The 20,491-nt window shown below is 39.6% G+C and overlaps 2 protein-coding genes across 5 annotated transcripts in view; one reads left to right on the top strand and one right to left on the bottom strand.

Moving 5' to 3' along the window:
* The window catches only part of SRPX (sushi repeat containing protein X-linked), a 178,416-nt gene that overhangs the window by 92,812 nt on the left and 65,113 nt on the right, over window positions 1-20,491 (top strand). The window lies entirely within an intron of this gene.
* The window catches only part of SYTL5 (synaptotagmin like 5), a 231,550-nt gene continuing 213,760 nt past the window's right edge, over window positions 2,702-20,491 (bottom strand). For all 4 annotated transcript variants that reach the window (XM_073013809.1, XM_073013807.1, XM_073013810.1 and 1 more), the window contains 4 exons: window positions 11,142-11,250; window positions 9,395-9,530; window positions 6,040-6,248; window positions 2,702-4,962 (listed from right to left, as the gene is read on the bottom strand). In XM_073013809.1, coding sequence (XP_072869910.1) covers window positions 4,820-4,962; window positions 6,040-6,248; window positions 9,395-9,530; window positions 11,142-11,250 — 597 coding nt within the window. In that variant the 3' untranslated portion in view covers window positions 2,702-4,819. The remainder of the gene's footprint in view (window positions 4,963-6,039; window positions 6,249-9,394; window positions 9,531-11,141; window positions 11,251-20,491) is intronic.

A 20,491-nucleotide genomic window follows, 5' to 3' on the forward strand; every position in this document is an offset into this window, starting at 1 on the left:
GAGACAATATTCACTTTAATGTGAAATGTATACGTGGCAGAAAAATAAACATTGATCACAGTCCAAAATGCTACTAGTTCTCACTTTCAGATGCTTCTAGGACTTGATATTTCATTACACTTTGCTTCTAAAGGTGGGGTTTACTCTAATTACTTCCATGGTTTTCTCCTCCTTCACCAAAGGTAAAACTTGGAGCAGTAGGTAACGATGAGACTAACATGACTGTGAATCAGGTAGGCTCAATTCATTCATTAATTACCTAAGTACCTAATGATTATTAGCCATACATTTGTGAACATTTCTTAAGGAAAAAGAGGCCAAGAGTATGAGGTTACTTCAAAATACATTTGTTTATGGTGTTTTCGTGGCCTGGAAAATCTACATCCTGATGAGTTCAGCGACAATAACAATATAAATGAAAGGAGAGCGGATTTACAGAATGAATCTACCACATCCTGTATGTGTTATTTATGTATGCATGGATAAAAATCAGGGTTTTAGACTTGTCCATGTCCCTTTTCAACTTGATTTATCTGAGGGAAAAATGAGAGTTGAGATCTTCAAAGGAATAGGACGTTCCATGCAAGGCTGTGGTCTCTTCTTCTGATAAGCTGACATGCGGGGCTGGAAGCATACTTTGTGCTTTGATCTATGCTGAGACAAGCTGGGCCCAACAGTCTAGGGTTGCAACTACAGTACTTGTTGGAAGGTTGCTTTTATAAAAATTAATTTTATTTTTAGTTGATAAATAACAATTGTATATATTTATGGAGTACAATGTGGTGTTTTGATACACATATACATTGTGGAATGAGTAAACCAAGCTAATTGGTATATCCATCACCTCAAATATTTATCATTTCTTTGTGGTGAGAACATTTGAAATCCTCTCTTTTAGCTGTTTTGAAATATACATTATTTTTAAGTATAGTCATTATGCTGTGTCATTGCACAGCATGGCGACTATAGGAAGGTGGCTTTTAAAAGACCAATCAGTAAACGAAATCAGAGATTTTTCTTGATCTAATTGGGCCCCAGTTTCCTTATCTGTTAATTGGGAGTTAGAAGTGGTGGTTTCTAAAGAAGACTACGTCTAATATTCTATGGTGTTACATTAGTTTGTTTTCACTTATTCCACAAATATTTTTTGATTACCTACTGTGAGCTAAGGACCAGGATATAGCTGTAAAAAATATAAATATTGTCTCCGCCCTTCCGAATCTTACATTGTAGGGATGTGGCAGGGAGGAAACAGACACAGATATTAAAGGACTCATTACATTCATAATTTATTATAATTGTGATGCGTGCACTGAAGGGGAAATAGAGGCAGGCTGCTGTGACCTGGTTCAGTAGAGAGTCATCAGGGAAGGTTTCCCTGAGGAGGTAACATTATAGACCTGGATGACTAATGGGAATCAGGCTGAAGAAAAGATGGACCAAGAAGATTCCTGGCAAAGGCCATGAGGTGGGATAGAGCCTGGCACAACTGAGGAGAAGAAAAATGAATTCTGTAACTGAAGAGAAGGGGAGGGGCGGCATGGCCTGGGAGAAACTGGCAGTGACCATCTTATGCAGGGCCATGAGCAGGAATTTATATTTTATTCTCAAGACAATGGGAAGCCACGGAGGGTTTTACAGATCACTCTGGGGATGGACAGATAGATCAATAATGGTAAACAAGTACAGTCAAATGCGAATGACAGCGCTGAATTTGGGTGGTGGATATGAGAGTGTTCACTATAAAGTTCTTTCAACTTTTCTGTATATTTGAACACTTTAAAATAACATGCTGAGACAAATCACTCTGGTCACAGTAAGAGGAATGGATTGAGGGAGGACAAAATTGGTGGCATAGATGGCAGTTAGGAGACTGCTGCAATAATCTTGGAGACGGGTGGTGGTGGCTTGGACTAAGGTGGTGCCATGCAGACAGTGAGAACTGGACAGGAAAGAGGAAGACTTAACTTTTCACGATTTTGAACTATTTGAATTCTGTGCCATTCACATGCATTACCTATATTTAAAAATACTATGTGTAGTTCTAGCCCATACTTTTGCCTTTTATTTCCAAGAGCAACATCAATAGGTTTCTGATAGATTTTTGCATACTTGAGTTTTGCATTATGGGAATACCTAGTTAGATGTTGGATTTTATGAAATCATGATACAGAGAGTTGCTCTATGTGTGGCAAAGATCTGAACACGTAAAGTTCATGCTCTTCTTGAGTTCAAGTTATAAATTTTAAGATTTATTATTTTTCATATTTATTATTATTATTATTTTTATTTTTTGAGATGGAGTCTCGCTCTGTCACCCAGGCTGGAGTGCAGTGGCGCGATCTGGGCTCACTGCAAGCTCCGCCTCCCGGGTTCACACCATTCTCCTGCCTCAGCTTCCCGAGTAGCTGGGACTACAGGCGCTTGCCACCTCGCTCGGCTAGTTTTTTTTTTTTTTTTAGTAGATACGGGGTTTCACCGTGTTAGCCAGGATGGTCTCGATCTCCTGACCTCGTGATCCGCCCGTCTCGGCCTCCCAAAGTGCTGGGATTACAGGCTTGAGCCACTGCGCCCAGCCTTCATATTTATTATTAATGAATAAATCCACTTTGTTGTGTCTATTCCAGATATGCTTCCAGATTTCACCATCACCACCCTCTTACCTCCCCTAAAAATGTAATTGAAGACAGAATGAGTCACATCAAGTCTGAAGACATTTTATTTTTCCTATGTGGGAAGCAATGATGATCTTACACTTTTTGTTTTCTGTTTTTAAGAAGGGCAGCACAGGGATATGTGCAGTTTTTTCTTTTAAGTACCTTGCTAAGCGACACTAGACTAATAACCATTTTCTAGAATTAGGTGACCTATTTCTGAATAAAATTGAAATCGGATTGCTTATTCCCTTACTAATAATAATACTAAATATATTCTTAAATCAGTTTTCAAAATTCAAGAGGAAATCTAGAAATATGGAACAACTAGCAGAAATAAGCCTGAAGCTGATTCTAGCTCTGTTACTACTAAAACTCAGTTTCTAAACTTTCGAGGATTTTATATGAATTCATATGAAAAAAATGAGCTCAGAGGCTAGAATATGACTCCAGAACATACCTTGGTCAGGTATGTTCATGCTCAAGTAATTGGACTCTGCTCCAAATTTCTTGACATATGCCCTCTTATCCACCTTAAAAAGCATAGCATTATGCCAAGGACTGCAGTGAAAAAAGAACACTGGCCTAAGATCGATAGCCTGGATTTAAGTCCAGATTTAGTCACAGCCTCTATATGGCCTTGGGCAAGTTATCTCAGCTCTCTGAAATTCACGTTTGGAATCTGCAAAATGAGGAACTGGGCCTGAGGTTCCTTCTAGCTTTAACTTTCTTTGCATCTAAGTTTCGTGGCTCAAGCATCTGGAATTCCAAGTGAGAGAAGATATGGTAGATTGAACTGTTGGCCCCAATTCTTCATCCCTTCCTGCATCCTCACTCTGGTCATGGCTTCATTGTGGGAAGTGTATATTTCCCTGCCTCTTCATCTTGGCCATCTGACTTCCTTTGACCAATGAGATATCAGTAGACATGACACAACCAGGGGCTGAAAATGTACCCGAGCAGTGGGGCTCATCCTATTGCACTTCTGCCATCCAGATGCTCTGGCTATCCCTTGGGCTCAAAGAGGATGAGGCATAAGAAGCCAACCTAGAACCTCAGGCCTGTAGCAGGAAGCAGAGGTGCCATAGCCAGTCTTCAGAACTATGAGAAAAAGGATTGCCATTTTAAGCCACTGACATTTGGTGTGTTTTTTTCATTTAGCATTATTGTGACAATAGTTAACCACTGCAAAAGGAGATAAGAAAAACTCAGCGAAGGAGAAAACAAGGGGGCAGAGAGCAGATGGAGTCTTTGATTCTCTCCCATAACAGGGCAGAAGAGAAACAGAAGTAAAATAGCAGGTAGAGTACCTCCTTTTTCATTAAACTAGTCTCATTAGTGAACACAATGTGAAAAGGTACATCAATTGACCATTATTTCTCATTCCCTTTTAGTTAATGGCTTAGAGCATTTTATAAAATAAATGTTTACAACAGAGCTCTCTTAGGTCATCAGTAAGGTGACCCTACATCCCAATTTTCCCAGGTCAATTCTAATCAACATCAATTGTTCTGATGTAGTTATTTAGCTCTCTTTGTTCTCAAAAATAAACTGATTTAGATGATAAATTCTATAGTAATCATAGAAAGCCCTGTCAGTCCATCTTGAAATACTACTTGGTTAAACCACAAGTTTGCTGCAATAACAGGACAATCCCCTTGCTCAAGCAACCATCCCCACATTGCCTTCTTGAGAGCATGTGGATTCCTAGGGTGAGCAACAGTTGGCCAGTATCATTTCTTCTAACTTTTCAAGTGATCTACCTTCTCAGTGGTCCCCTTTCTCTTCAGAGGATTTGAGGAAATCTAAAGTAACTTATAATTAGCAAATGGAGGACCCCAGTCTCAATTGTAGTTTCAAATGAGCTTGTGCCATTTCTTTTATGGTATAAACCCTATAAACCTTTGCACAATTTGCTCGTTGACAGGACAGAGTAGTGCACTTTCTATCATCCAATCAAGAAGCCCCGATTGGAAGAAAATATATGTTTTTTAGGCACTCAACAAGACCCTAAATGTTCATACTACTGACGTCTCTCCCTTCATGTCCCAATACTGTCAGATGAGAAATGGCAGGGAAGCAGAATCCCAGGTCTCAGTTTGCTACTGGTAGGAAAAGACAGCCAGATAGGCCCCGGTGGCCTCATTCTTGGAGAACTGGTCCCTCTAGAGTCTACACTTTCCCATGCTGGAACGAAGCATGAGTACACCCTCAAAAGGAGTTCCAGGGTTGTTGGCCATCTTCTGCCAAAGGCGCTGCTCTTCCCCCTGAGAGTCCATCCAATCCACGTTCTTCCCATGGCTCACACCTGAAGAAACGAAATGGGAACATTATATGTCACACATGAAATGTTTTTCTCTCCTGCAAGGCATCTATCAACTTCTGAGGGGGCCTTTTGACCAGAGTACCTTTTACTGGCTCGTTCTCACTTAGTATATATAGTGAGTGGTGTTAGAATTGAATCAATCATTTGCAGCCTGCACTATTCTCTAATGCCTAGGCCATATGAGGCAAATCAGGGTGGTCCTGGTGACTCACTTCCTCCCTACTTTAGCAGAGAGCTGGTTCATCTGGACTGTGTTAACATGACAAAAGAACGGGATGAATTTGGCTCTTTTTCTAACAAGGACACTTTTCTGACCTGGGGAGTTTTCCTTTTAGTGGTATAGATATTCTTGGCTCCCCTTAATCTATAAATAAGTAATTATCATAGTGATAGGACCTTCCTCAACAGAAATATTTACCATGGTGTATGCAGATGGTCTCATCTATGTCTGGCTTAGGCTATGGGATAATGAGAGTTAGGGGGACTGCACGTGTTCTACTACTGTAATCCCTCTTCCAATTCACCCTGTTACAGATGTGTCTTGTGGCACCAGTGGTGGGTTTCTTTGATCTGTTTTTAACAACATTGGTGTTATTTTTATGAAAAAATGATTTCCTTTCAATTCAACCAGTATGAATAATAGCTGCAAGTGCTGGACAGAACTGAGAAGATGATGAAGGAATGTTAGTCTTGAAAGTTGCTCTCCTCCTATCAGAAGGCTGTGCTGTCTTGGTAATCATGTTCTGAGCAAAATCTGAAGCAAGGTCCAAGAAAGTACTTAAAATTCACTTAGACTAAAGTGTAAATGTTAGTCTACGAAAGGACTGAATGTAAACATTATATCTTCCAATCTTCTAGCCTAAAGATACAAAGGTACTGTAGTTATATTTGTATTTTAACAATGAATAGATCCTTAGCTAAAGGAATGAAGCATTTGTAGTAATTTCAGGATTTAGCTGAAACTACATATGTATATCCACTGCACATCACACCTGCAAGAATAGTGCCCCCAAAGGGGCCCAGTCACAGACCATCCCTGTGGGTCCCCAAATCCCTCACCACTTCCAGAATTCAAACGAACTCCTCCCAGAAAAATGTTGCTGGAAAAGGCCTCCTTGTCCCAGATGGTAAGTTCTAGGCAAACATTCTTTATATCCTGGGGATGGATGCCACTGAACATGAATGTATGATTCCACTGAGGGTTAACACTCTTTTTTATTACCAGAGTTTTGTGCTTGGTGGCTTTGCTATCATCAGGGAGCAGGTAGCTGCAGGAGGAAAAACAATCAAACCATCAGTAAGACAGCAGACAGAAAATGTCAACGTGCACGCAATGTGATGTGTCTATCTGATTTTCCTTTCCAGGCTTCTATATGCTTAAATCTGGATTTATATAGTGGAATGACTTATTATTTTTTGCAAGTTGGACAATAGTAAAATGCCCTCACTCTCCTTTCTAATTCTATTTTCGTCCTTCCTTCCATCTTGAAAAGAAAATACCTCCTGCAATAGACACTATTGTATGCCCTGCTTCACATCTTTTTGGCCCTCCTTGGAGCTGACTTGCAGCCAGGATGGGAAGTTCCTGATATGCTTTCAGCTTCCTACCTCAAGTGCTTGTGTCTTTTGACACAAGGAATAAATTCCTCTAATTAAGGAATTTATCTGATGTTGTGTTAGCTGGCTCAGCTTATGTGCAGGAAACTCTGGGATTACTTGGAATTTAATGCCCCTGGGGCAACGTTTAACTCATGAGTTTGAGAAATTGGTGGATAATTCCCCAGCTTCCCTGTCCCTCGAAGTGACAATCCTAAGGTATATTCCACAGAGTTCCTCACTGCTTCCCCAATGGAATAAAGCTCCAGTTGCCCACAGTGGTAACCTGCCCATTAACATATGTTTTAATCAACTTCTCTTTCTTCCTTGTCTCATTTTCTCCACTTCCTCACTGGCGTTTCCTGAAATCTCTTGAAATAAAACACCTGTATCCTAGGTTTTCTCAACTATGGTCAAAACACTGTATGAGGCTCTAGGTATGTGATAAAAATGGCTGTTTTCCCCCTTCAGGGAGCATACTTTAGAAAAGAAGACATACGTACATATGGAATTAGTACATGGAACAAAAATGAAAAGTGCTACAAGCAAATGACTTTACAATAAAGAAGATACATTAAGTCACTTAAGATTTCATTTCATGTCCCAAGCAGAGATTGATTATCTCCTAATATGCATTATCTCCTTATATTCCTCTAAAAAACTCTGTGTTTTTATTTGAGCACAGTGTTGCCCAGAATAAAGATTACATTCCCCAGCCTCCCTTGCAGCTAGAATAGCCATGTGACTGAGTTCTGGCCAATGAGATATAAGAAGTAGTGCTTATAAAACTACTTCTTACGTCTGAAAAGTGTCCTGTCAGCTGGAATTTGTGTGGGATAGCTGAAACATGACCAGCTATCCTAACCCATTAGGTGGATACCATAATGAGATGGAAAAATTCTGGGTCCCTGATAATCATGATGCTTCCATACCTGCCCTGGAGACCTTACCTTCAGTCCTTGTTTACATGTAAGAGAGAAAAAAATACTTGTCTTGTTTAAGCCACTGTTCTTTTGGCTCACAGCCAGACATATTGTTAATGGATATATTTTATATCATTACACTTTACAGAGGGTCTATTCTTGATCCCTCACTGTCTTTAAAAAAAAATCTCATTTCTTTTTAGAATCAGCCTAATGTTTAAGTATTATTATAGACAGAATTTACCAGAAAGTTACTGGCTTTTGTTTTTCTTTCTAGAACAAAAATAGTCTTTTATTATTTCTGCTTTATAAATTTTCCACAAGATAAAATGAATACTGCTCCAGAAGATGTCAAGTAGCACTGCAAGGTCACAATGTGACCACGGGTTGGGAGCTATCCCCTCATTCCACCAGACAGTGAGCAGCACAGGCTTAAACTGGATGGTAGGGCTAATGACACAAATTGTAACTGCAATATCCAAAGAAAGCATTTCTTCTATGCTCAAATCTACTGCAAGAAAGAGTGAGGGGCAGATGTGCCAAGATTCAGGCACACACACTTACCAATGGGAGGCCCCAGAACTGCTTCTCCCCACTACTGGCTTTACCAAAGTTAGAACATGTGGCCAGGCACGGTGGCTCATGCCTGTAATCCCAGCACTTTGGGAGGCTGAGGCAGGCAGATTACTTGAGGTCAGGAGTTTGAGACCAGTCTGGCCAATGTAGTGAAACCCCGCCTCTACTAAAAATACAAAAAAAAAAAATAAAAATAAAAATAGCTGGGCATGGTGCCACGCACCTGTAATCCCAGCTACTTAGGAGGCTGAGACATAAGAATCACTTGGACCTGGGAAGCAGAGGTTGCAGTGAGCTGAGATGGTGCTACTGCACTCCAGCCTGGGCGACAGAGCAAAACTCTGTCTCAAAACAAAAACAAAAATAAAAAATAAAAAAAAAAAAAAAACAGCAAAAAGGAAAAGTTAGAACATGTGAGAGTGAGCCCAAACCATTTCCTTGTAGGAAAAAATACACTTTTCTAATACAGCATGAGAAGAGGAACAATATTGCCATCTGACTCAAAGAATGAACCTCATGGTCTGGCATCATGGGAATTTGTTTTACCTTATGTGCTTTATGGAGTTCCATGAAGGCAGGGATAATATGTTATTTATTTTTGAAAGCATAGCACCTGGTGCTTGGCACATGTGCATTTTTGTGTGTGTTTGAATGAATGAAAAATAACCTTGCAGTCTTAGTTCCTCAATTTCCAAGATAAAAATATCCAATAGTCAGAAATCAAAAGGGATTTGATGCTTGAGTTGCCTAGAGTTGGGCAAGAGTATCTATTTTAAGGGCTGCATTCCCTCAAGAAGCTGCCCTTTGCTCCACAACTTGGGCACAAATGTCTAGCAGGTGGTCTTGGAGCCTCTCCAAAGCACTCGACAGTGGATAAGTCCAGCAAGGATGCTCTGACATCTCTACTTTTTACAATTTCCCCCAAGAGAGAAAAATATCAAGGATCTGATATTTTGGTTATCGTTGCACATTGCCAGTACAAAATGTTAATAATGAACAATAAAAATACATTACACCTAGAAAATCATATTTTTTCCACTTTTTCAACAAATGAATCTTATAGAAAAAAGTTGACTGTCTTGAGAGTAAGAGTGATGGGAATTCCTGAAATACGTTGGAAACGGAGTGACCGCTAGAATCAGCAGTTCCCTCAACATTTGTGTTGTTTTAGATTTAAGAGCCAGCATTTAAGGGTAGTTCTCACCCATACACTTCTAGTAAACAGAACACGGAAGGCTCACAGCCACCACTGGCTTGTGGATCACAGATCTTTTCATCTCTTATTAAGTATCATCCAGAAAGAGCTAAAACAAAGTTACCCCTTCACAAAGCTATCAGAAGTGCCTCCTGACTTCACTGCTGTCAAATTCTTTGCCTCTTTGATGAACACTTCTAGTATTCCTCCAGAGATTACAGGTGACTCCTTCTTCTTTCCCTTTTTAAAAGTCTTATTTCCTGTGTCAGCCACCAAAATGAAGGAATGGTGGGGAGAGAGAAAAAAATAGATAAATCATGGGTTCCATTTCAAAATTTACAAAGATCATATACAAAGATATATTTCATTTGCTGACTGAATTGGGCCTTTACATTATTGTATATTTTTATTCATTTAACCATTTTTGCCCCCATTGGATTCCTTCCAGATAGGCCTTTCATTTGTGTTTGTTGAAACAAATGAACAAATAAATCTAAAACTTTAAACACTCCCTTACAAAGCATATCTTTTCACAGGGTATAAAGGCATGGAATGCCTAAGAGTTTTCCGGAGCACCATTCCTGCTCTTAGTGAGAAATAATTATGATGCAAGCAATATACACACACCACAACTCCGAAAGAGAAAATTCCATAACTCCCTTTGATAGTTTAGTCTTACAAATAGTCAGTTTTAGTCAGAGCCAGCTCTAGAGACTACAGCCCAAGCAGTTACATTTTAGGGTGAGAGAAATCTCTTTTCCACCTCGCTTTTCTATTCTATGAAATACGTTCAGCATGAATGATATAAACCCGTACCACAACCAGCATGTTTATTTAGCACTGTTTTAAGCACTTTACGTATATGAACCTATTTATTCTTCACAACAACCCTTTGAAGTGAGGAAATTGAGGTCAGGAGATAGTGAGTTACTTGCACAAGCTCACACTGAAAAGAGTTATAGTGAATGGGAGGACAGAGGAACCTGCCTGCAAGAGTTGATGGTAAAAGAAGGGCAAGATAGTTTGGATGCGTATCCTCACCCAAATCTCATGTTGAAATGTAATCCCCACTATCGGAGGTGGGGCCTGGTGGGAGGTGATTGGATCATGGAGTGGATTTCTCATGAGTGGTTTTGCACCGTCCCCTTGGTGCTGTCCTCACGATAGTGAGTGAATTCCTGTAAGATCTGGTTATTTAAAAGTATGTGGCACCTTCTCTCTTTCTCTTGTTCCTGCTTCTGTCATGTGAGACCCCTGCTCTACCTTCACCTTCTGCCATAATTGTAAGCTTCCTGAGGCCTCCTCAGACGCATCTGCCTGTTGTATGCTTCCTACATAGTCTGCAGAACCATCAGCAAATTAAACCTCTTTTATTTATACATTACCTAGTCTTGAGTATTTCCTATAGCAATGCAATAACAGCTTAATACAAAGGGGAAGAGAGATTTATAAATTGACTCCATCTGATTTTTTCCTTTAAATCCTGTGTTCTAGAACAACTTCTTCATCAAGACTCCCTGAATAGTTGTGAATGTCATAAATCCATGGAGCAGTTTCTTATGCTTGCCTCCCAGCAGCCTGCCTTCCCCCAGCCCTGGGGGAAGATCCTATATCTTTGGGACTAACAGAAAACAAATCTGACCACCAAGGCTGGTTTCTAAGTATGAATTTTGTCCTTTCCTTGTAAGAATCCTGCGTTCTTCCATATATGGTATACACATCTCAACTCTCCCCAAAAGACAGTGACACCTAACCCTTTATGTTTTGTTTGTGTAATATGAAAGACATAGAATGCAACCAATCCCTGATTCCCACTACCACACTTCTAGAAACAGAATGTCATTGATCAAAGTCACTGATTTTTACTCTACCTTGGAGTTGTTCTGGTGGAAGCATAAAATTCTCTTCCGGGGGAATGTAACGTAAAACAACTGTCAGCTCTCCTTTGTATTGAAGGCCAATATCAGGAGCAAACTCCACCTGGCCAAGGAGAAACAAGTAAATTGAAAGAGTATGAATGATTTGCTTAGTATTGTAGTCCACATTTGAATGTGCAATATTTACTTGCTGGCATAAATGTGACAATTCATTCCCATTTCAACTCTGTGGGCTCTCATTGGTTTAAGAGATGCCTTAGGTAAGAGAAAAGAAAGGCTGGAAAACTCTATGAAGGCATTTGCATATAACCTTTAACATTTAAGTAAAAGGAATTTGAAAGAAGACATTAACTTATATTTGGCCAGTCAACAGATATTGAGCACCTGTGATGCATTGATGACTGGACCTATCACTGAGTTTACATATATAGTTTGGGATGTGAAGAAGCAGGAATAAAAATGCCACTGAAAGTACCTCCAGAAATTACTTTTCCAGGTCATCTTTGATGCCTTTTAAGGCTTTCCCAAGTGATCAAGACGGGAAAAGTAGGCAATAATGCTTGATTCACATGGGGCTGCCAGTCATCAACTGTTAAAAGCAATATTCGTAATTCATATAATCAAAATTCAACATGGAGAAAGTGGTTCACTCAAACATTGTTGGTGGGAATGTAAAATGGTGGAGTCACTCTGGAAAACAGTTTGGCAGCTGCTCAAAAGACTAAACATGCAGCTACCATCTAACCAGAAATTGCACTCTTGGTCATTTATCCCAGAGAAATGAAAAAGTTATATCCACACAAAACTTGTATACTAATATTTGTATCAGCTCTATTTGTAATAGTAAAAAACTGGAAACCACATGGATTTCCTTCCATAGTCAAACAAACTGTGGTGCATCCATACCGTGGAATACTATTCATTAACAAAAATAGAATACACTATTGATAAATGCAACAAGTTGAATCTCTAGAGGATTATACTGAGTGAAAAAAAGCCAGTCTTAAAATGACATATATTTTATGACTTCATTTATGTAAGTAACATTCTTGAAATGACAAAATTATAGAGATGGAGAACAGATTAGTGGTTGCTAGAAGTTAGGGATGTGAGTAATGGGAGGGAGTTAGATGTGGTTATAAAAGGTCAACCTGAGGGACACATGTGGTATTAGAACTGTTCTGTACCTTGACTGTGGTAGTAGATACACAAACCTATAAAGGTGATAAAATTGCATAGAACTAAATACACACACACATGCATACACACACACACACAAATGAGTACAAAACTGGGAATTCTGAATAAAATTGGTGGATCATATCAATGTCAATATCTTGGTTGTGGCTGGGTGCAGTGGCTCATGCTTGTAATCCCAGCACTTTGGGAGGCCTAGGTGGGAGGATTGCTTGAGCCCAGGAGTTTGAGAGCAGCCTGGGCAACACAGTGAGACCCCAAGTAGCTGGGCATGGTGGCATGCACCTGTAGTCCCAGCTACTTGGGAGGCTGAGGTGGGAGGATAGCTTGAGCTCAGAAATTTGAGATTATAATGAGCTATGATTTTGACACTGTACTCCAGCCTGGATGCCAGAGTGAGGCCCCACCTTTAAAAAATTAAGCAAAACCTGGTTTGATATTACAGTAAAGCTTTGCTATAGGTTACCATTGGGGAAAATCAAGTAATGAGTACATGGGATCTCTCTGTATTATTTCTTATAACTGCATGTAGATTTACAATCATCTCAAAATATAAAGTTCAAACTAAAGAAAATCAATGTGCGGCCGGGCGCGGTGGCTCACACCTGTAATCCCAGCACTTTGGGAGGCCGAGGCGGGCGGATCACAAGGTCAGGAGATCGAGACCACGGTGAAACCCCGTCTCTACTAAAAATACAAAAAAATAGCCGGGCGAGGTGGCGGGCGCCTGTAGTCCAGCTACTCAGGAGGCTGAGGCAGGAGAATGGCGTGAACCCGGGAGGCGGAGCTTGCAGTGAGCCGAGATCCCAGCCACTGCACTCCAGCCTGGGCGACAGAGCGAGACTCCGTCTCAAAAAAAAAAAAAAAAAAAAAAAGAAAATCAATGTGCACATGCACCCAGAACCTCTGTTCTATAGGTCTCCCACTTGCCATTGAGTCAACTGAACTTTGAGTTCTTTCACAGGTAGAGCAGGAAAGGAAAGTTTTGTCAAGGTTTTCCTTTAGAGATCTGACTTCTGAGTCAAGAGCAGAGAACTGCTCTCTCAGAGAGGGCAGAATGAGAGTTCAGAAACCTAGCCCACTCATAGCTAAGCCAGAGACTGTTCAAGACTTGGCATAAACAAACAAATAAATAGTAAAAAAAAAATTAAAAATACTGACACTATTAAAAAGAAAAGGAATCCTTGTCTGACTTTCCCTTTTCTTTCCTGCTGGTGATAGTAAAACTTACTAGTAAGGGTGGGAAAAATGCTTGAAATATTTTATTCAACCTTTTTACCCGGGGCAAAAATGAGAATATATAGTAAAATAGACTATCCATCTAATATTTAATCTGATTATTTTAGATCAAGTTCCTTGTAACTGGACTCTTCTTTTTGTTTTGACAATCTCAGTAAATTTTAGTTTAGGTGAATATCATAAGTAGAAAATAATAATGGATGTTATGACAGATTAAAGACGGTTACCACTTTTTTGGTACTATCATCAATGAGAGATGGGGTATTTGTGACCTCTCCTTGGGTCTGAGTGGGCTCTGTGATTGCTTTGACTAGTATTACAGAATATGGCAGAAGTGACAATGTGCCAGTTTTGGGGTCCAGGTCTTAAGATTGACAGCTTCTACTTTCTTTCTTGGAATGGATATTTCTGAATGCTTCCTCTGGGAACCCATGCTAAGAGAGGCCCAAGCCACAGAGACAAGCCGCACGTAGGTGCTCCAGCTGGCAGGCCTAGCTGAGTTTCCAGCCAGCAGTCAACATCATGTGTAAGACATGGAAGTGAGTCAATTCGAACAATCAGTGCAGTTGAGATTTTCGATGACATCAGCCTCAGTCAACCACCTGGCTGCAGTGGCACGAAAAACCCTAAGTGAGAACTACCTAGATGAGCCTAGTTAACCCACAGAATCATGAGAGAGAATAAATTCTTGCTGTAAGCCACGAAGGTTTAAGGTAGTTCGGTATACAGCAATAGTTAACCAGAGCAGGCTGTGTTTGCTTTTTGAGTGAGATCTTCGGGTAGGAAAAAGTGATATGTGTAGGAATCACATACTAATATACAATGTGCTATTAGAGATAAAAAACATGCATTATTGGGATTTACCAACATTCCATTGGTTTTTAGCTTAAAATATACTGTTGACCCCGTATAAATATAGACCTCAAGTCTTATGAAAAGAGAACACAATGATGATGAAGCTTGTAGCATTATAATCACATATAAAAAATTAAAGTGGAGAGTCATATTGCAGTCTGCACATGTCTAATGTCTTACGATATTTTTGATACTTATACTTTGCCAGGAAATTCCTAAGCAACACCCTCTCCTGGCATAACACCATTGTCATTATCCAACCAACTATTACTCAGAAAAAGTTAGCAGAATCCAATCATATTCAATTCAACTCTACCAACACATATGGAATGCTTACATTTTTATAAGGCACTTTGCTAAGTGCTGTGGGGACACATAAGACAGACCCTGCTTTCAATGAGTTTTCAGTCTATCTAGTAGACATATTTGCAGTAGCAGGATCTATTAATTCACACTTAGTTAACTGACTCATCGGTTTAATTAGTGTTCTTCATCCCTAGTGAATAGCAGAATCCTTCCTGCAAAGAACATGCATCTGCTCCCATCAGTTGAATTGTATGCACACTGAGAGTCAGCTGCGTTAGTTAGTCCCCCAAGCTCTTTAGGCCAGGCATATTTGTGATTGTAATTATATAGTTTAATGTCACATAAATTGATGAGTGCAAAAGACAGCTGCTACTATAACAATTCTGTTGAATACTTTAGAAGAACTAAAGGTTTGAAAACAAAGTTGCTGTTGGATTATATGTGGGCTTGAATCTATGAAAGGTTAGAAAAAATCATAAATTTTTGAGAAGAATTTGCATTTGGTTTACTTCGAAAGTATTCTTATGTTCTTGTTTCATTCGAGAAAAACTCAAATTAGAATCTGCTGATGATGATGCATTAGGAGGAGAATTTATGCAAGGAATATATGGCAGAATTTTACTTACTGAATGAAATTCAAACAAAATTAATTGTCTCTGTATCAGAAGACTTGCAAATGAATGTACATTTATTTGGTTTAAGTTAAAAATAAATGTTTAAGAAATGCATTGGGAAGCTATAGTAATCAAAACAGCATGGTACTGGCATAAGAACAGATACATAACACCAATGGAACAGAATAGAGAGTCCAGAAATAAATTTATGGTCAATTGATTATCAACAAAAGTGCCAAAAATACACAATGGGGAAAGGACAGTCTCTTTAGTAAACAGTGTTGGGACAACTGAACATCCACATGCAGAAGAGTGAAATTGGACCCTTATCTCACACCATATACAAAAATCAACTCAAAGTGGATTAAAGACTTAAGCATGAGACCTGAAACTGTAAAACCACTAGGAAAAACATAGGGGAAAAGCTCCATAACATAGGTCTGGGGAATTTTTTTTATATGACCCTAAAAGCACAAGAAACAAAAGCAAAAATAGGCAAATAGGACTGCCTCAAACTGAACTTCTGCAGAGCAAAGAAAACAATCAACAGAGTGAAGAGACAATCTGCAGAATGAGAGAAAATAGTTGCAAATCATACATCTGATATAGTTTAAGTTAAATAATTTAATATCCAAAATACATAAAGAACTCAAGCAGTTCAATAGTAAGAAAACAAATAATCCAATTAAATAATGGGCAAAGGATCTTAATAGACATCTCTCAAAAGAAGACATACAAATTGCCAACAGGTGTATGACAAAATGCTCAACATCGCTAATCACCAGGGAAATGCAAATTAAAATAGCAATGAGCTATTATCTTATACCTGTTAGAATGGCTACTATGAAAAAGACTAAATACAGTGAGTGTTATAGAACCACCGTATATATGATCTAGCAATCCCACTACAGGGTATATAGCCAAATAAAATGAAATAAATATCTTAAAGAGATCTCTGCACTTCCATGCTCATTGCAGCATGATTCACAATAGCCAACATATAGAAACAACCTAATTGTCTATCAATGGATGAAGTGATAAAGAAAATATGGTATATATACACAATGAAATACTATTCAGCCTTAAAAAATAAAATCTTGTCATTTGCATTTGCAACAACATGGATAAATCTGGAGGACATTATGTTAATTAAAATAAGCCAGGCACAGAAAGATGAACACTGCATGATCTCACTTATATCTAAAATAGATATAAATCTAAAATAGTGGAATCTAAAATAGTTGAATTAATAGAAGCAGAGAGTAGAGTGGTGGTTATCAGGGGCTGGGGGTGGAGAGAACTGGGGGAGATGTTGGCCAAACAAAATAAAATGTCAGCTAGATAGGAGGAATAAATTTGAGGAATCTCTTTTACAACATGGTGACCATAGTTATTAATAATAACAATGCTTTGTATTCTTGAAAATTGCTAAGAGAGCAAATTTTATGTGTTCTGACCAGAAAAAAGTATGCTATGTGAAGTAATGTATATGTTAACTAGATTGATATAGCCATTCCATAATATATGCATATTTAAAAACCACATTTTACATGATAACTATATACAATTTTTATGTGTTAGTTCAAAATAATTAAAAATAAAAGAAATGCATTGAGTGTGTGTGTTTGTATGTGGGTGATTTCTGTGATATTGTCTATTAACTGACCTACTATTGGTGGTAATTTCTAGGGGAAGAGGGTTTCTACTATACAGAAAGTTCAATGTAAGATGTTTCTACTATACAGAAAGTTCAATGGTGACAGTTATTCCAACACAAGTAAAAAGAAACTATTATGGGAAGAGAGAGATTAATCCAGACTGGGAAAAACAGGTGGCTCTTGCCTGGTCCTTAAAGGATGGGAGACATGATGACAGATGAAGATGGATTGGGAAGGTTAGTCCACGTTGAGAAAGCAGTATGAGCAAAATATGATGGGGGTTGTGTAGAATATGTTTAGGGACTGACAGAAAGTCAAATGTGATCAGGGGAGTGTGTACAGGGAGGTAGTAGCAAGGAGGATGGAAATAAGGTGTCAACTCGGGGTTTCCCAGAAGATGCTAAGACACTAATTTAAGTTATAGTATTTTATTAGGAAGGGTACTGGGGAAGGGGGACTGAAAGTGAAGGAGGTTTAAGGATGTGATTTCAGGCAAAGTTCCATGGAGAGTAACTTTTGTTAAGTCCCATGGGGTACTCTGGAGATGTGACAGATCACGCTTCAGAGCTGTTCTAATCAGAGGCAAGAATGTGGGAGTATTGATGCTCCTTAATCCACCACTCATTGATCAAGAATCTGCTCACCCCCAGGAGACTTAAATACCCAGGCTATGTTGGCTTTTCTGGCCTGCAAACCAAGCCCTCTCCAGCAGCCCGAGGGCTCCCCTCCTACAATGATTGGCAGGGGTTGGCTGGTGGGAGTGAAAGCAATGAGGAGCCCTGTTTGCAGGAAAATGGGGAGGGGTAGAGAACTAACATCTTTTGCTGCTACAGTAGGCTGGGCCATTCAACAGAACACTGAGTGCCAGGGTGAGGGTTAATATTCATTCAAGCCATATCCAAAAGCAGTAGGGAACCACTGAGACTACCTGAGCAGGGATGTGAAATAAGCAGATGACACCCACCACCTTCTGCTTTCTGAAAAAAAGAGAGGTCCGCTTTCCGTCGGAGCAAGGAAGAGACTCCCAGTGCATTTACACGTGTAACATGGAGTAAGGAATTACAGACAAAAGTCTGCCAAAAAAGAGAGAGAGCCTTTAATCTAGGTATAATTCCTAAGGAACATACATTTACTATCTGCCTGAAGGCAGAATAAGAGAATGTTTCCTTGGAAAACCACTTAAGCTTGCTGTTGATTTTCAGATGTCCCATAGCACACTTTGGGAAGGCTTGAAAGGCAATTCATACTGATAAAACCTTCTTGTCTAACTACCTGACATGCCTTTCAGAAGGATAATGATTTACAGCTAATAAATAATCCCACACCATGAAGTAAAATGGAAGTTATACTGTGAAACTACAGTATGTTTGGCATCTTGAGTTCTTTTTCTGCACCAGCCTCCTCACTGGCTTAGCACTGTAGGACCTAACCCATACAAAGATAGATATTGAGGAACCTTCACTAACAGAGTCAATAAGCAATAAAGCACCATGCCTTTCTGGCACTCCTAGTGCAGAAGTATGTCAGTATTTCTGAATTATTAAGGATTATTAATTCTGATCCCCTATTACTAGGGAAATCAGTCCCTGTAACTCACGTTTCACCTTCTCGACTGCATAATCTACAAGAAACGTCAAGTCTCCAAGGCTGCTCATACTACATCTGCAGCTGCTGGAGTGACAGTTGCATTGAAATGACCAAGGCAGGAAACTGAAACTGAAGTGCCACTTTACATAGTTGGCTGATAACCAACCACACAGAGCCCAGCTCAGCCTGAGGATGAGCCACTAATGAAGCACAAGGCAGCCTATAGAGCATGCCTTTGTGCCTGTCCTCCACGTTTTCAGAAGACATGGTATCTAAGCACGTCTGAGTCTTCAGCTTTTCTTCTATATAGAACAGAGGAAGCTGGGCAGAGGAAGATGGCAGAGGTTAGAGATACTAACTTCTGTTGGGTTCTTCAGAAATAGATTCGAAGGTGAAGATTTGTATGCAAGTGAATTATTAAGGAAGTTCTCTTAGAGAGACCAGTAAAGTGATATGGGAAGCAGAACAGGGATGAGTCTAACCTTGGGCAAAATTCCATGGAAGGTAGCTTCTACCTGAAGTGGTACTATACATAACACTTTGGAGTTTTTCCCACTTTCAGTAAGGGAAGTGGGCCTTCATACGCCCCCACCTATCAGTTATTGATGAAGGGTTGTCACGTGGCAGCGGGTACAAAAATTCCCAGGACTTCTGGCTTTCTGCCTATGTAGGCAAAAAGCTACAGTAGCCCGAGGGAAGTCTTCTAAAGAGAGTCTCAGGTGGAGGCTGTTGTGGCGAACCTCCTAACAGACATGGTTAGGAACCTAAGAGGATCTGGCAGAGGGCCCGTGGTATTCCACAGTGAATGCAATCTGAACTTTTCTACCTTTAGTAGGCTCAGAAAGACTCAGAGATGCTTCCCTCTTATGATAGGCTGTGAACCACTCATCGACAATGTGGAAGTGATTACTGTGGAAAATGCTGATTTCTAAGCACAAAAGATGCCTGGGAGAGGTCTAGGAGAGCTTACATATCCTTCCAGCAAAGTCCTTCAACTATTTCCAGGAAATTGACTGGAAGGATGCTATTGTTCCCTCCTTCAGAACCAGGGTATATTCTGATTGTCTTAAGCCACCCAATGCATCTTACCTCCCTGGCCACAGTCATTAGCTTAGAATAGGCAAATGATAGAATTATAATTAGGAGAACCAGACCCAATGCACTGATTTGGCTGTTGGAGGAGGAGGAACTCTCTCCTCTTCTGAACAGTGTGGTGCAAAGATGAAAGGCTTTCAGCCACTGTAGTCATTAAAGAGGCATGCTTGGAGCTAGTCAGGGAGGACAATACTGCATGGAACCTGAAAATGAAGCCAACGAAGTTAAAAAGAGAGACCAAGAAATTCCAAGACTTTGACAAGATTTGAACATCTGGATCAAGCCATGCCTAATCACTGCTGGCCAATAATTTCCCTTTATTTTTTGAGCAGTATGAGCTGGAGTTTCTGTCAGTTGCAATACAAGGACTCCCAAGTCACATGTATACCATTTAACATTTACTGAGAGCTTACAGTGTTCCAGATAAAATGCTGACAGCCATGTATACAATGTTTATTCAAGCCTCACCACAGACCTATAAGCTACATCCAATGATTATATTACAACTGAGGACACTAAGGCATAAAAAGTTAAATAATTTGCCCAAGGTCACATGGGCAGTCATGAAGCCAGGATTGAACCAAGTAAGTTTGATTTGAGTCCACTGTCTTCATCATAATGTGTTTTTGCCTTTCTGTATATAAAGAATAATCTTTGACTGCATAAATGTGACCTTTACTCACCTCCATTTTGGCTTAAAAAGTACTGTAAATGCATAGAGACTCCAGTCACTTAAAGTGAATCCAAGGCACTGTTGGTCTAGATTAGAACATGCTATACAGTATTGGCATTT

This window comes from Chlorocebus sabaeus, chromosome X (genome assembly GCF_047675955.1).
Source record: "Chlorocebus sabaeus isolate Y175 chromosome X, mChlSab1.0.hap1, whole genome shotgun sequence".
Lineage (NCBI taxonomy): Eukaryota > Metazoa > Chordata > Mammalia > Primates > Cercopithecidae > Chlorocebus > Chlorocebus sabaeus.